Source organism: Haematobia irritans, chromosome 2, assembly GCF_050003625.1.
Source record: "Haematobia irritans isolate KBUSLIRL chromosome 2, ASM5000362v1, whole genome shotgun sequence".
Classification (NCBI taxonomy): domain Eukaryota; kingdom Metazoa; phylum Arthropoda; class Insecta; order Diptera; family Muscidae; genus Haematobia; species Haematobia irritans.
In genome coordinates, this window is record NC_134398.1 from 84,091,886 (window position 1) to 84,110,314 (window position 18,429).

The 18,429-nt window shown below is 31.1% G+C and overlaps 1 protein-coding gene across 1 annotated transcript in view; it reads right to left on the bottom strand.

Moving 5' to 3' along the window:
• LOC142225668 (uncharacterized) overlaps positions 1-18,192 on the bottom strand; it is a 53,989-nt gene extending 35,797 nt beyond the window's left edge. The window contains exon 1 of the mRNA XM_075295479.1: positions 18,081-18,192. Within this exon, the coding sequence (XP_075151594.1) occupies positions 18,081-18,092 (12 nt within the window). The 5' untranslated portion in view covers positions 18,093-18,192. The remainder of the gene's footprint in view (positions 1-18,080) is intronic.
• Between the last annotated feature and the right edge of the window lie 237 nt (positions 18,193-18,429).

Below are 18,429 nucleotides of genomic sequence, written 5' to 3' on the forward strand. Positions count from 1 at the left end.
TTTTTGTAGTAACTTGGCGTGGTACAACTTCTCAATAGTGACGGCGCTTTTCCGACGAGTTTTGAGTGTCGTATACGATTGTTTTCGACGTGTGGGGATTCGCAGAAGCGCCGTCAAATTCAAAAAATGTTGGCAGGGTTATCTGATGTAAATTAATCATAAAGAAAACCTTTTCTAATCTAAATCTAATCTATTCAACTGTGGCATTATTGACATGAATTACTTAGTAACAGAGAATGAAGCCGCAGCCGACCATTTTTCACCAGTTGAAGCCGCCGCCGAATATGTCGACTCATCTCGACTCAAAATTAGCCGCCAATTAATCAAAAATATTAATTTAAATCATAACAAATTATTTATAATTGTTGTATTTTTTGTCGAAATGTTTAACTTTCCACCCAAAATCCATCTTTATCAAGTTGCTATAATAATTTTGCAAAAATATAGCTCAGAAAATTTGAATGAAATGTAAATGGGATTGTAGGATTCGTTGTACAACTAATCTCATTACCATTCGGATAACTCCAAATTGATTTTATAATGGATAATTGTCTGCCGCCGAATAGACAAATTTATATCGGCTTAGCAGTCAATCCGCCGCCTCCGGAGACAAAAAATGAGTGTCAACCGCAGCCGAAAAAAATGGGTCGGCTTCATTCTCTGAAAGGTGAAAGTATACAAAGTTGTGTTATCTTTTACCTTTTCCTGGAGATAAATCAATAAATATATGTTTATATGTTACTAGAAATTTAAGTGAGGGTGAGAGTATTTGTTAGTATACTTTCTCTACTTTGTAGAAAAGTATACTAACAAATAGTTTATTTGAACCAAAAAATTGTTAATTTTTCCGAATAACAGGAATATTTTGAATAACAGGAATATTCATCCCACAGTATAGTAATAATGAACTAAAATACGATACAACACATGAACCAAGTTATAAGAAAATCATGAACTTTACTACACTCATAGAAAAATGTCTGTTGTTTACAGCAAACGCTCTCTGCTGTTTTTCAGCAAACAAAATGCTGCTGTGTTAGCAGTTTTTGCTAATAAAATGCACATTTACTCTCTTGCTAGTTTTTACTCTCTTGCTAGTTTTTATAATTATTGCCAGAAAAGTACGCAAACAGACCTATTGTTGGTGAAATGGACGCATCAGCTTTGACAAATGTCAACGTCGATATGTCAAACGCCGTCAAAGCATCACTTTTAAACGAATTTAACACGAGACGAGCCGGGAAAATGGAAAAATTGGTTAAAATTATTTTGTGTTGTTTTGGAATAAATTTTCCAAAATTTATTTTATTATATTTGGTAAGTATTGTATTTGTCATTAAAGAAATTTGCCATTCCTTTTGTAGTCCTTTTGTTTTTAATACTTTGTTTTAATAATTTTTAGATTGGAAAATTGCTATTATACATTGATACATGGGAGCAACCGTCGTGCAATGGTTCATGCCCGCTTTATATACAAACAGTTATGACTTCAATCCAGTTTCGACCAAACACCATAAAGTAAAGTAAAGCAACGGTGGATTAGTGGATTACTCCCTCTGCACAGAAAAAAAAGTGTCTCGTAAATTTAAGAAGATTTTTACAATAATTTATTACAAGAATTTTCCAGAATTTTAGTTCATTTTTCGTATCTTCAACGAAAATTAACTACTCGGAAGGAAATTTTACAAATTCTAAGTAGCAATCGTTTAGTTCATGGCCTACAAAATACGATGGAAATTTCCTTAAAAAATTTCTTAACTGGTAGTTAAAAATTCGTTTGTCATGCTATAAAACTACTTGTGAAATGTAAAGTATTTTCTAAATAATAAGTGCAATTTACTATAAGATTTTTTTGTATGAAAAAATATTTTTTTACGAAAAATTAACTTGAAAGTGGATAGCAATTTCTTACTGACAATTCCTATAGTTAATAATTGTTGGTACAAAATTACCCAATGAAATATTTTTAGTTCACATGTAATTAAATTTATAGACATTTTCGTCAAAAATGGTAGATAATATTTCTTGAAAAATTTGCAAATTTTAAGTTAAATGTTTCATTGTTCATAAACTGGTGTGCCTTTACGAATATTATTCTTAGAGTAAATTGTCAGCAGATGCGATGAACTAATGCATAGTACAAAGACCTTTATCGGCATAGTGGAATGTGATTAATGTAAAGATGATGTTACTTGAGTTTTGTTGTGTATACATGATCGTGGGGTTGTTTTTATTTTTGTTCATTTAGTGGTTTGTGTGTGTGGGTTTGTTATTCGCGATGGTTTATTTGGCTGGATGAGGTGTTGTTTTCAATAAAGGCACATGTGTTTTTGTTGTTGTAGGAATGTTTTGGCTTTGCTTGATTTTGTTTGGCATGCTTCAGTTGTATAGTGTTCGTTGGCGTGGGTTGTTGCATCTTTTAAGCAGGTATGCGACAAGGAAATATAAGGGCATGGAATATTTTGTATTTTTGAGACATATATTGGTGTTTGTTTATTAAACCTTTTAAATGACAGTTATTAATATTTTAACGGTAATTTAGAAAAAAGTTATTAAGAATATTTAGGAAAATATGTTGAAATTGAAAGTGTATTGAAATTTTTATTATTCAATGTAAAAAATTAATATTCAATTCCAGATTAATTTGGAAAATTTTTGTTATATCTCAGCGTATAGTTTATTCATAAATTGGTAAGTATTTTTTTAATATGACTTTCTTTTAAAAAGAATATTATTTATGTATATTATTATTTGTTAATTAATTTTTTTTTTTGGAAACCAGTTTAATGTTTTTCTTTGTTGTTAAAACAATATTTAATTTCAGAGCAACTCCAGATGGATTCGAACAAATAAAAAATAGAGAATTGGTAAGTTTTCTTTTAAAAATTGGCTTTATTTCAAATAGAATATTTACGTTTTTGTGACCTTTTTATCATCAAAATTACAGGATTTTAATGCCTTATTTTAGTATTTCTTTAATCAAATTTTTTGGAAACCAATGTAATATTTTTAATGTAAAAACAACTATTTAATTTCAGAATAACCCCTTAAAAATTTGGACAAAGTTTTAGTACTCCTTTGCCTGTAATTTAATAGTGAATTGGTAAGGATTCTTTAACTTTCTTTTAACCCTCGACAGTCATCCTTATTTTTTTTTGTACATTAACGTCATCCTTCGTCATTTTGACTACGGCTGATTTCAAGACGCTATAATTTTCATCGTGAGCGAAAAAGTGAACCAAACTTGAATTTATTTTCTTATTCAATTTGGTTTTTAGTATAAAACAAAAATTCATAAAACGGTCGAATTAGAATAACTTAAATTTACCATTTCCCAATAGACTAAAATGCATTTTAAATCGAAAATTAAATTACGTGTCGTCATTTTGACGAATAATGACTGTCTAGGGTTATCAAGAATATTTGGTTTTTTAAGCATATTATTATTTTTTCATTAGATTTTTTGAAAAGCTATTTAATAATTTTATTTAATGTAAAAAATAAATATTTAATTTCAGAGTAACCCAAATAAATTTGGACAATTTTTATATTTCCTCTCAGCGTACAATTTAATAGAGAATTGGTAAGTTTTATATTAAAACTTTGGCTTTCTTTCAACTAGAATATTTATTTTATTATATCCTTCACATCGATAACAACACAGTTTTATGAGTTTATTTAGAATACTTCATTATTTCACTAATTGTTTCAGGTACAAATTTTATGAGATACGTTTTCCAAAGAAAAATTGAATTCCTTACACCATTTGATAAAATGCCCCCAAATATGGTAAGTTACAAGCTAAAATGAAGAACTAAAAATTATATTTCATTACATGGTGTTCATTTTTAACAATTTTCATTTTTGTTTCCATTTTTTCCAGCAAGATATGTGAAAAAATTACCTACGATGAATAAAAAAAGGATAAGTCAAAATGTCCAAAGAGCGGGTTCAAATGAACTAAATATTCTCTGTTCCACGTGGTCATAATTTTTATTCACAAAAAACATTGTATTAAGAACTTTCATCATAAGTTTTTATAATAAAGTACTTTTGCTTAAAGAAAGTTTAATTTTAATGTATGAAAATTTTCATAATAGTAAAACGGTTTGTTGTTCCTTTAATTATTTAATTTATCTGTATTGTGGAATGATTGATTTAAAAATAGTTTAGTCGTCGACATTTTAAAGAGACTGTTAACCAATTTTTATTATCGGGTTTCCCACAAAATAAGCAAGTAAACCAAAATAATACTGACTTTTTAACTTGGTAGGGGTATATAAATCTTATGGTGTTGTAACAATGAACTAAACTACAATGTTATAGATGAACTAAAATTTAAGAGAATTATAAACTACTGAAAAAAATCTTAAGGGTTAAATCATGGTCAATATTACTACAGTTTAGTTCATTTTGCAATGGAAAAGGGTTCACTGTTTTTTCAGTGTGTAATACTGGTGACATTTCTGAGTGTTTCAAAACTATTCTAAAATTTTCATCGTAATGGGAAATGATGTTAAGACTCGTCTATAAAAAGGACATTCCTTGTCTTTGAGCTAAACATGGAATCGGGCAGCTCTCAGGGACAAGAGAGATGTTCAGCACTGCAGTGTCCTAATGGACTAAATAGTCAAAGTTAGCCTATAGCTAACCTAAACTGTACTCGATGTATCACAATTGGCAAAGTTCACCTTAAATGTGACTATTGGAACCAGGATAACATTACTACGTTGCTATTTTAGCGAAATAATGCCAACTAAATACAGCCTTAAGAGAATAATGTATGCTTTTAGTATGAATCAATTTGATTTTATGCTAAAAGCACCTATTTATCCAAATACGAGTAACTCGACAATTAATTTAAAATGAAGCAAGTGTTCTAAAGGCACAACTTTAAAAGCATTTCCAAAAATATCCTCACAAAGAAGTTAATTATTTAAACGACACAGGAAGTTTTTATACTTCATTTTTTTCATATTTTAATGGGTAATTTTTTGTTTTCTTTTTTTTTCAAATAGTTTGAAAAAAGAGTAAGAATACAAAAAAATGGTACAAATTATTCAAATGTTGCTACAAAAATGATAAAACCATTATAGAAAAATCAATAGTTTTTGAAAATATTCGAGGGAAAACGTTTCAAACAAGCGTTAGAATGCATTAAAAATCATAAAACAAATCTAAAAATTATTTATTTGGGAAAATATCACAAATTTTTTTAATTCACATTCAAAACACTGAGTTCGGTGGACATTCGTCTTATGACAAGTTCATATTACATTCATCGCTTCTCCGACAATTTTGCACCACTTCCGGACACAAGAAGAACATTTTCACTTCTTTTTGGCGACGCTTTTTTGTAGCATTATTAATATATTAATTTATAAAAGAATAGTTTTAATATCAATTCCCTGCCAACACATTCTGAATTTGACGGCGCTTCTGAGAATCCTCACCACGTCGAAAACAGACGTAGACGATATCCACAAATCCTCGCAAAAGCGTCGTGACTATTGAGAAGTTGTACCACGCCAAGTTACTACAAAAAAGTATCGCATGAGTGCAATTATAGGTACCTTTTTAGATAAATTTAGACGGCGCCAATAAGAGCCCTTTCAAACTATCAGAAAAAGTGAATTTTAAGATAGTTGTAAAAGAATCATTTTGGTCAAGTAAAACACGATTGTTTAGATGTTTATTAATTTGGTTAAACATTTATAAATCGTTAAAAAATATAACATTTATACAACTATCACATCACATTTAACATAATTTTTTGCATTAATAAAAGAATGATGTTGAGTTACAAGTAGCAAGTTACATGTTGCAGCGTCTATCAGATAGTGTTTTTATTATTGGTGGCAGCGTGTCTGGAAAATTTCTGAAAATCTATCACTTTACTCTATTTGGAAAGTCGAAAATTGTTCACCAATATACCTTTCACAATTTTTAGCGAAATAACTAAGTTTTCAGCTCTTCATTTTCGTTTATATTTAAATAAATTATAATAAGCTAGATGTGCTTGGTGTTTCACAAAATATAAAATGGCTCTTGTAACAATAGTGATGGCAAAATACTTTCACGTACATTACGTACTTTTTGATACGTTTCATCCATCACAGTTGGCGATTTTTGAATTTGTTTGAATTTGTTGTAGTGTCACTTACGAGTCTGTTGTAGCGATGATTATGAAATGGAACTTTGAAATGCTGACAGGGTTACTATTTTTATACCCTGCGCCACACTGTGGAACAGGGTATTATATGTTAGTGCATATGTTTGTAACACCCAGAAGGAGACGAGATAGACACATGGTGTCTTTGGAAATAATGCTCAGGGTGGGTCCCTGAGTCAATATAACCAAGTCCGTCCCTCCGTCCGTCCGTCTGTCTGTGAACACATTTTTGTGATCAAAGTCTAGGTCGCAATTTAAGTCCAATCGCCTTCAAATTTGGCACATGTTCCTAATTTGGGTCAGAATAGAACCCTATTGAATTTGGAAGAAATCGGTTCAGATTTAGATATAGCTACCATATATATCTTTCGCCCGATATGCACTAATATGGACCCAGCAGCCAGAGTTTTATACCGATTTGCTTGAAATTTTGTACAAACATAACACTTAGTCGTATAGTCAAGTGTGCAAAATTTGATTGAAATCGGTTCAGATTTAGATATAGCTCCCATATATATCTTTCGCCCGATATGGACTAATATGGTCCTACAAGCCAGAGTTTTGGCCCAATTTGGTTGAAATTTGCACAGGGAGTAGATTTAGCATTGTAGCAATGCGTTCCAAATTTGGTTGAAATCGATTCAGATTTAGATATAGCTCCCATATATATCTTTCGCCCGCTATGCACTTATATGGACCCAGAAGCCAGAGTTTTATCCCGATTAGCTTGAAATTTTGCACAAGGAGTACAATTGGTAGTACAGTCATGTGTGCCAAATTTGAAATCGGTTCAGATTTAGATATAGCTTCCATATATATTTTTCGCCCGATATGGACTTATATGGCCCCAGAAGCCAGAGTTTTGGCCCAATTTGGTTGAAATTTTGCACTAGGAGTACAATTAGTAATATAGTCATGTGTGCCAAATTTGATTGAAATCGGTTAAGATTTAGATATAGCTCCCATATATATGTTTTTCTGATTTCGACAAAAATGGTCAAAATACCAACATTTTCCTTGTTAAATCGCCACTGCTTAGTCGAAAAGTTGTAAAAATGACTCTAATTTCTTAAACTTCTAATACATATATATCGAGCGATAAATCATAAATAAACTTTTGCGAAGTTTCCTTAAAATTGCTTCAGATTTAAATGTTTCCCATATTTTTTTACTAAAATTGTATTCCACCCTAGTGCATTAGCCAACTTAAATTTTGAGTCTATAGATTTTGTAAAAGTCTATCAAATTCTGTGAAAATCGAGTGATATTTAAATGTATGTATTTGGGACAAACCTTTATATATAGCACCGAACACATTTGACGGATGTGATATGGTATCGAAAATTTAGATCTACAAAGTGGTGCAGGGTATAATATAGTCGGCCCCGCCCGACTTTAGACTTTCCTTACTTGTTTTACTTAAATTGACTAAACCAGACTAAACAAAATAATAAAGGAGCTTTAGTTGTTAAACCACAGCTTTATTTCATAAATATTAGATTTCAAACATTGCCTTGGGCAACTGCTACCACAACCCAAGTAATTCGATTGTGCATGAAAGTCTTTAGCGGAACTTTTTGCGGTTGTATATACTTGTTTAATTTTTATAAAAATGGAAAATCGAAAATAGGTTTTCAATTTCTGGGGGGGCTAAAATTTGTGGGTCGAAGCCCCCTCCCCGGAGGCCTTAGCTTAGGTTAGGTTAGGTCGCAGCCCGATGTATCAGGCTCACTTAGACTATTCAGTCCATTGTGATACTACATTGGTGAACTTCTCTCTTATCACTGAGTGCTGCCCGATTCCATGATAAGTTCAATGACAAGGGACCTCCTTTTTATAGCCGAGTCCGAACGGCATTCCAAATTGCACTGAAACCACTTAGAGAAGCTTTGAAACCCTCAGAAATGTCACCAGCATTACTGAGGTGGGATAATTCACCGTTGAAAAACTTTTTGGTGTTCAGTCGAACCAGGAATCGAACCCACGACCTTGTGTATGCAAGGCGGGCATGCTAACCATTGCACCACGGAGGCCTTCCTACGATTAGGATTATTATTATTTTGGGGGCTCAAGCGCCAGTTTATAATTTTACACAACTTGGCTAAACATTTTTCTTCAATGTTGAAATTATTTCAGTGGATTCGGGCCTAAATGCTACCACCTCATCAGTGTTCATGACTCATTTGGACAATATATCCTACAAATATAGAAGAGATGAATATGATTCATCTACACCTACAAAAAAGTTCCTTCGAAACTAAAGGAAAAAATTTTCATCAATTTAGTTTAGCCATTTTATTTCCATTATGTTATATTTCTGTGTAAAGGTGAGTACTAAGTTCGAGTTTAGCCGCTAAAGTGAAAACTAAATCAGTAAAAAAGGCATACAATTATACATATTTGTTGCAAATGTTATTATAACTTGATGGGGAAGAGCCCAAAGCAAATGTTAACAAAGTTGGTATTCCTTAAAATGGATTATTAAGAAAAGTAATCGTGAAAAATGAAAAATGATTTTAGCGGCTAAACTCGAACTTAATACCCACCTTAAAGTAAAAAAATTTGCTTGTTTCAGTAAAAAAAATCATAAAAAGAAAGCAGTTAGCAATAGTTCATTAACTAGAATAAGGTATGGAATTTTACTAACCCTGATTTCTTCTCGGGGTATAAGAATTTACAACTGAACAAAAAATTTTTGTTCACGGAAATGATCAAAAACCGAACTACAACCGAGATTCCTCAAATTTGGTAAAATTTCTTATAAAATAATAAATCTAACTTCCTTCTTTATAGAAAGCTTATCATATATATGAATAAGACTTTGCATAGAAAAATATTTTAGTTCACTCGTACTAGGATTTATTCAATACTTTAAAATTTTAAGGAAAAGAGATATGCTTTCAAATTTGTTTAGGCAGTAGCCGACTATCAAACCTTTTTTCGAAAGGTTCAAGTGTAGTTCACTTTGGGTTGAGTGAATTATCCGAATTTATTCTGATAATTGTTGATAGTTTTGCTGCTAGTAGAGGGTGCGGATGAGGAATGTGGTAATTCCGAAACAGATGTAAATCCAACCATCTTGCAGTCTATAGGGCTTTACCCAAATAAATTTGACAAGCATACTTTTCCTCTGTTGGTAAAGCTACACTTGTAGTTTAGTTAATGCATGGTTTTAAGCTGAGATGAAAAACAACAATAATTTTAAGGAAACACTTGTTCGGATATAGGAAATTTCCCTATATTTCTTTTATCTATCTGTAATCGATATCTGTCATCCATGTAATCGTTATGTCCGATATGTTTTTTCATGGAATCGCGTCACAAAATCTAGCGATTTCTAAAAAATACTATAATAGTCGGTACTGTTTGGAAAAATACAAATAAAATATATGAAATATTTATTGATTTAAATTAGTGAGTATTTTTTCGTTTTTTGTTTTTTAAAATTTGTGAAAATCAATAACAAAACAATGTACAATGTGCACTGAAAAAACAGTGAACCCACCAAGAAGAAACATTTTGGTTAATTTTAGAAAACTTAGATTATTTTTAGAAAATTCTAACTAAACAGTATTATAAACGCTGACATCACGCCTATATCTCAAAAATAAGTAAATATTCAGATTCAAGAAAATTTATTAGACATAATTAATTTTTTTTCACTTGTTAAAGAAAATTTTGTAGTTTGAAGGAAATAATTGGAATTCAAAATTGTGAGCATGTCTTTAGTATCATACTAAGTTCAAGGTGGGCGCATTTGTAGTAAAATTTACAAATTAAAAAAAATAATGAACTAGTTTGTGAGAAATACGAATTTAGTATATCTTTATGCTTCATTTGTGTATAATTTTTTACCGTTTTTTATTTCATTTAACTAATGTACACAAAAAATGATTAGCGTAAAGAAACTTTCTCCAAACATCAAAATTCCATGGTCTAAAATAAAGTTAAAATGGCTTTAGTGAAATAGCAAGCAATAACTTATTAAAACTGGATGGTAGAAGTTCCAAAAATTAATTTTAGTTGAGAAGAGATATCATTACATGTAAATTAGAAATAGTGTATTAATAACCTAATATTTGAAGACCAGTCAATGCACAGAAAAAAGTAAACTGTTTTATAGGAAGAATGAACTACCTCCTACGAAAATTGAACTAAATTATACTCCACATTTTAAGATTTTCACAAAACGTTGTTAAAACCAGGAAAATTTAACGCCCTGTTGTACTTTTTAACTACAATTCCCGAAATTACACCCTCTCATATAAGAAAAAAATAACTAAAAATAAAGAAGAAAATCATTGGCGCCAAATCATGGTCATTTTAACCATACGGTAGTTCATTCTTGCTATTTTTGGGAGTCGTACGAAAATTTTCTTTTGCATTAGTTCATATTGAACTTATGTGTACGGTCATTGAACTTTATACCCACGTTTAGTTCATAAAATGTTTGAGACATGCTTAAGAAGAGGAAATTTTCATTTGGCTGTGGAAAATTTCGCAAGAAATAATAAAACATAACTACCAATAAATAATTTTTTTCCAATAAAAATAAGTTAAAATTAGCGTTAGTTTAACTACGGAATTTTTTTTCTGTGTGCTGTTGATTCGTAATAAATATATTTAATGCACATATTAATAAAACATGTCTTTTATTGAAGAAAATCTAAATATGCTGTATTTAAAATGTAAGAAAGCAATTCTAATTTTGAAGTAAAAGGGTTACCACAAATATGTAACATTTGTCCATATGAATGAAAAAGTTCAATATGTATATGAATTCAATTCAGTTAATTTTTTTATTCTGTAGTAATATTCTCAAAAAAAAAAAATCGCTTCTTTAACATATGTTCCAAACATATTTTGCAGGAAGCACATATATTATTGGATATTGCCGAAACATAAATATGTTTGTTTTATTTGAATATATTATATGTTTGGAAGCATTTTGATCCCAAAAATATTATATGCTTGGAAGAATTTTTCCCAAAGACGATTGTGCCTATTGCCTAACATACTCGTAATTTTCACTTCCACGAAATATTTTAGTTCTTGGCATCTTTTTCTGTAATACAAATATTTTTTTTATACCCTCCATCATAGGATGGGGGTATATTAACTTTGCCATTCCGTTTGTAACACATCGAAATATTGCTCTAAGACCCCATAAAGTATATATATTCTGGGTCGTGGTGAAATTCTGAGTCGATCTAAGCATGTCCGTCCGTCCGTCCGTCCGTCCGTCTGTTGAAATCACGCTAACTTCCGAACGAAACAAGCTATCGACTTGAAACTTGGCACAAGTAGTTGTTATCGATGTAGGTCGGATGGTATTGAAAATGGGCCATATCGGTCCACTTTTACGTATAGCCCCCATATAAAGGGACCCCCAGATTTGGCTTGTGGAGCCTCTAACAGAAGCATATTTCATCCGATCCGGCTGAAATTTGGTATATGGTGTTGGTATATGGTCTCTAACAACCATGCAAAAATCGGTCCACATAGGTCCATAATTATATATAGCCCCCATATAAACCGATCCCCAGATTTGGCTTGCGGAGCCTAAAAGAGAAGCAAATTTCATCCGATCCGGCTGAAATTTGGTACATGGTGTTGGTATATAGTCTCTAACGACCATGCAAAAATTGGTCCACATCGGTCCATAATTACATATAGCCCCCATATAAACCGATCCCCAGATTTGGCTTGCGGAGCCTAAAAGAGAAGCAAATTTCATCCGATCCGGCTGAAATTTGGTACATGGTGTTGGTATATGGTCTCTTACAACCATGCAAAAATTGGTCCACATCGGTCCATAATTATATATAGACCCCATATAAACCGATCTCCAGATTTGGTTTGCGAAGTCTCCAAGAGAAGCAAATTTCATCCAATCCGGTTGTAATTTGGAACATGGTGTTAGTATATGATCTTTAACAACAGTGCCAGAATTGGTTCATATCGGTCCATAATTATATATAGCCCCCATATAAAACATTCTCCAGATTTGACCTCCGGAGCCTCTTGGAGGAGCAAAATTCATCCGATCCGGTTCAAATTAGGCATGGTCGCTAACAACCATACCAAAATTGGTCCAATCACACAAAAATTGGTCCATATCGGTTCATAATCATGGTTGCCACTAGAGCCAGAAATAATCTACCAAAATTTTATTTCTATAGAAAATTTTGTCAAAATTTTATTTCTATAGAAAATTTTGTCAAAATTTTATTTCTAGAGAAAATTTTGTTAAAATTTTATTCGCTTCATAATAAAATTTTCATCATTGTCAACATTTTATTTCTATAAAAAATTTTGTCAAATTTTATTTCTATAGAAAATTTTGTTCAAATTTTAGTTGTGTTCCTTTACGTACTACTAGTTACTACTTTTACTAGTTTTTACTAGAAACCGTTCCTCAACCCCAAAAAATAGTAAAAGTAGTAAACAATTTTAAGAGAACAATGTCAAAATGCATGTCTCTTTTAAAATTTTTTTACTACAAGTTACTCGACAAATTCTTTCGAGTAAAAGTTGTAGATATGTCATGACAAAAATAATTATTTGTTTTCAAATTTTACAAACTAAAGTAGTTCCAAATCGTTTTTTTTTGGAAATAATTCTGTAACTTTTTAATGGATTACGATATCATCATAATTTTTTCTTTGTGCCAAAGCTGAGATGGTTTTCTCTATATTTAGGTTTGTAGGTCCCTAGTGGATTCACGGGCTGGCCTATAGACGTTGGAAGTTGGACAACTCGGATGTATGAAATTTAGTTTTACTTGGCAAACGCGCAATTATGCACCGATTTTCATGATTTGCTGGATAGAACTTATAAACCACCATAAAAAGATTTTGTATATGTGCGAATATATCTAATATTTGCGAGATAGGGCCTTACAATTTATTTTTTGCAAAATTTGAACAAAGTGGGGTCTGTATTTTGATCCCCAATCACACAAAAATTGGTCCTTATCGGTTCATAATCATGGTTGCCACTCGAGCCAAAAATAATCTACCAAGATTTTATTTCTATAGAAAATTTTGTCAAAAGTTTATTTCTATAGAAAATTTTGCCAAAATTTTTATTTCTATAGAAAATTTTGTTAAAATTTTATTTCTGTAGAAAATTTTGTCAAAATTTTATGTCTACTTTGTCAAACTGAATTATATACGTATTGGATCGATCTTTTTTGATTTAATATATACCACGTATGGACTTACATACAATTTCGAAGATGGTGTTAGGAGGTTTTAAGATACCTTGCCATCGGCAAGCGTTACCGCAACTTAAGTAATTCGATTGTGGATGGCAGTGTTTAGATGAAGTTTCTACGCAATCCATGATGGAGGGTACATAAGCTTCGGCCTGGCCGAACTTACGGCCGTATATACTTGTTTTAAATTTTACATTTCGCCTGCACGGAGAATCGAACCGAGGACCATACAGTTTGCAAGCCAACACACTATCCACTGGGCTACATAGCTGTTATAGTCACCAGTAGACAATTATCGTTATAAGTTACATTTATATAGCATAGTTTGCAGCGCCCACGAGCCCATGCAAACATAACATTATTTAACAGAAACATACATTTGTTTGCCACGTGGAGCAGTGGTTAGCATGTCTGCCTTGCATGCAAAGGGTCGTGGGTTCAATCCCTGTTCCGACCGAACAATTTTTTTTTTGTAATTTACACATTTATATTTATACTATATTAAATTTTTATAATGAAACTTCGAAATGTGAGTTATTAAAGATTTATAGTCAGTAACAGTGCTTGATATAAACGAAATTGACTGATTTTTGTATAAAATATTATTTTTTATTGCAAAAATAACAATCAAATTTTGGCCTTATCATAAAACAGTTTTCCGAAACAACACACAAGCGGTTTCACAGAAAATTTTCTCTTTTGATTTTTTCGCTGTGTTGTGTTGATATCTTTCGTCAACTCTCCCGGTTTCCATCTCTATTTCTTTCTCTATACTCTCTCTGTCGCTTTGAATAAAATATCACAACATATGTATGCTTAGTCGAAATTTGTAAATTTATATATGTTTGCATTCACACATATGATTTTTATGAAACATTCATGCCCCAAACACAATATATTCTAACATATTAACATAGATGTCCCAAACATTTAGTGCTAGTTTAGGAACATTACATGTATGCACTTAAATATATTGTGTTTTAAAATTGTGAAAAACATATTTTTCTAACAGTGTATATAGGAAAATGTTAACTATTCTATAGAATGCAATATTCCTAATTTCTACGACAATCACACGTTAGAACAAATAAGAATGTCTTTGGCGCTATACGAAGTTCAACTTTTAATCTTCTTCAACTTAATTTAATCTACTTTTTAGTTAATTTTAACTTTAGGAAGGGGTCACTTTTTTGTGGGTGTTGATATTGATCTACCACCCACGCGCAAAAATATCGTGACTCACGAATAATTTTGTGAGTAATTTAACTAAGGGACATCGAGAGCGTTATTAAAAAATTGTACATGAATTCAACTCGTAAGCATTTTATGTTCGTGAGCGTATTTTTCCGAAAACTCACGACGATATTTTTTTCGTGACTCACGCTCACGCACGATAATTGGCTTGTAAATCGCGCTCAAGGATACTCACGCCGTTGCTATTAGCGTGACTCACATGTGAGTGAGTTAAACTAGAATAAATTATAAAATTTTACTAACACAGATTTCGTCCGGGGAGTATGAATTTACAATATACAAAATAATAAAGTATTATTTAATAAAAGTAAACAAATCTCCACAATTTGGATTTTCGAATTTCATCTGAATTTCTGTTTGCGAACTTGTTTAAAATTGTTATTAACTTTCTATTGAAAAAATGAGATTTTGCTGATTTTAAGAAAATAGCGTTATTTTTATAGAATTTGTAAAAACTGTACAATTTTCAAACTATGCCTTTTGACAATTTTGATGGCACTTTGAAAACTTGTAACTTGCGACCACGAAGGCGTTAGCCTTCGAAGAAGGGCTTTGTTGAAAGATTTTTTCTTTCGGACAATAGAATCGAAACACTGACAGTCGTTGCACTTGAATCCGCAGAACTTTCGCTCCCACACATTGAACAAAATATTGAAATTTCGATACTCTACAAGAAGTCACTCTATTTGTTTTTTTTTTTACAAAAAAGTTGATCTATCCCCTATAGGGGCATAAGCGTATACGCCTATATCACTTGAAAGACATTCTCCCTTTTATAGTTTTTCGTTTTTTTTTTAATGAAAAGTAAAAATGGTTGAGTATGGTTGTCAAAAAGCAAAATAATGCGGGATTCGCCCACACTGAGAAAAAAGCAAAAAAGTGTTTTCCATTAAGTAAAATTTTTGTTTAAAATAATAAAATTTACTTGATTTAGTAAAATTTACTTCTCGGAGAGTAAGAATAAAGAATTTTTTATTTACGGTTAATAAAGTATTTATAATAATAAACAAAAACCTACACCCTCAAAAAAAATCGCTTCTTTAACATATGTTCCAAACATATTTTGCAGGAAGCACATATATTATTGCATACTGCCGAAACATTAATATGTTCGTTTTATGTGAACATATTATATGTTTGGAAGCATTTTGAGCCAAAAATATTATATGCTTGGAAGAATTTTTCCCAAACACGATTGTGCTCATTCCCTAACATACTCGTAATTTTCACTTCCACGATTTTTTTTAATTATTGGCACCTTTCTCTGTAATACAAATAATGTTGAAGAAATTATTCACTTTTATAAATTTTTAAAATTTTACCTTTCGCCTGCACGGAGAATCGAACCGAGGACCATACAGTTTGTAAGCCAACACACTATCCACTGGGCTACGTAGCTGTTATAGTCACCAGTAGATAATTATCGTTTTAAGTTACATTTATATAGCATAGTTTGCAGCGCCCACGAGCCCATGCAAACATAACATTATTTAACAGAAACATACATTTGTTTGCCACGTGGAGCAGTGGTTAGCATGTCTGCCTTGCATGCAAAGGGTCGTGGGTTCAATCCCTGCTCCGACCGAACATTTTTTTTTTTGTTTTTTTTTTTTTTTTTTTTTTTAATTTACACATTTATATTTATACTATATTAATTTTTTTAAATGAAACATCGAAATGTGCGTTATTAAAGATTTATAGTCAGTAACAGTGCTTGATATAAACGAAATTGAATGATTTTTGGATAAAATATTATTTTTTATTGCAAAAATAACAATCTTGTAATAAAAAACTGTTTTTGTACAAAACTTTAAAATTTGGAAGGAATTCAAAAACTAACAAAAGAAGAACGTGGAGTCGAGTATAAACATACATACATAATTTTATAATATAAACATAAATGTATTTAGGAGTGAACAGGTTTTTACTAGCATTTAACACCATCGCTCTAAAATTCCTTTTATTTTTCTTTAATAATTCATTTTAAAGAAAATAAACTTTTTAAATTGTTTTAGCTGTAAAAGTCGAACTTAATGCCCGCTTTTATATTTGATGGTGTCCGTCAACTCCTCGTGGACTACTTTTTAATAAAGAGAAACTAAACTTTGTTTTTTTACATTTTACTGTGTAATTTTTCACTATTTCCTCCTTATTTCATTTTACCGTCCCAACTCTAAAAAGAGTATAGTGCCCTTTCGTTATTTTTATGAAGACCCCTGATTTCTATTAACGAACCAAGAAAAAAATAATGCCAAAATGATAAACAAAACACATGTCCACACATACATAAAATGCTGCTCTCAAGGCGAAAACATAAGCTGTTTGTTTTTCAAATGTCTATTCTCTTGGTTCAGAATGTATATTCTCTTTATTCAAATTAAATAATATTTAGACTTAAACATATCAAATTTTTGGCCTTATCATAAAACAGTTTTCCGAAACAACATACAAGCGGTTTCACAGAAATTGTTCTCTTTTGACTCTTTTGCTGTGTTATATTGATATCTTTCGTCAACTCTCCCGGTTTCCATCTCTATTTCTCTCTATACTCTCTCTGTCGCTTTGAATAAAATATCACAACATATGTATGTTTAGTTGAAATTTGTAAATTTATATATGTTTGTATTCACACATATAATTTTTTGAAACATTCATGCCCCAAACATAATATATTCTAACATATTAACATAGATGTCCCAAACATTTAGTGTTAGTTTAGGAACATTACATGTTTGCACTTAAATATATTGTGTTTTAAAATTGTGCCCAAAACACATTTTGTTTATAGCGGAACATATGAAAAACATATTTTTCTAAGAGTGTAACTAAAAACAGTTTTCCTCAAAATTTAGTAAAATGTCTTATGAGAGGGTAATTCCTTTATTAGAGAACGTTTACCATATATACGATTAAGACTTAGCACAGAAAAATATTGTAGTTCTCTCGTACTAAAAAGTATTCAACCGTTTCAAAACTTAAGAAACACACTTTTAGAATATAGCAAATTTTTCAAATTTTTTTCGTATCTACCTGTAACCATACACTCATCATTCACCACTTAAAGAAGCTTTGAAACACTCAGAGCCAAAAGGACACAAATTAAAGATTTGGCATGACCAAAGATTTAATAGTTTAGTATCCAAAAAATTGTCTTTATCGAAGATAAAACTGCCTCTACTTTGAATTTCCCAACATATCTTGAAATCCTAATGTAATAAATACAAAACTATATTAGAAATGTTTTTTACAGCTTTAATGTTTTTTTTTTTTTTGGTTTCGGTTTTGTTTAGTTTATTTCGCACACACAGTATACTTTTTAAATGTGTTTTAAGACATTTAAAACAAATTGTACTTTTATGTAACATTAACGGTTTCAAACTGTGGTGGACATTCTGGGACGTGTATATTTGTAATTCAGTCCATCTTTTTTCTCACCAGTAGTGCCATGATATCCTTGTTTGAACGATATTACAATGCTGGCGTTTTAAATTGAGTGCGTATCCCGTATGCCCGTAATCCTTAGTATTGCTTCGAAATGAAATGGCGTTTAGATTGAACTACAACTGCAGTGCAAGCTACTTCAATATTTATAACATCTTGCAGTATTCCATTGAAAGAAAAATACTCGATTAATCGTTTACTTTCCTACTTCCAATGGTGTTTATCCCAAAGAAATACATGTGTGTGTACTTCACTCTCAATTTCAACATAATAGTAGAACAATTAATTTTATTTTGGTTTCGTTTTGAAGCTCATCCATAATGGAGTTTAATCGCCCATCGTG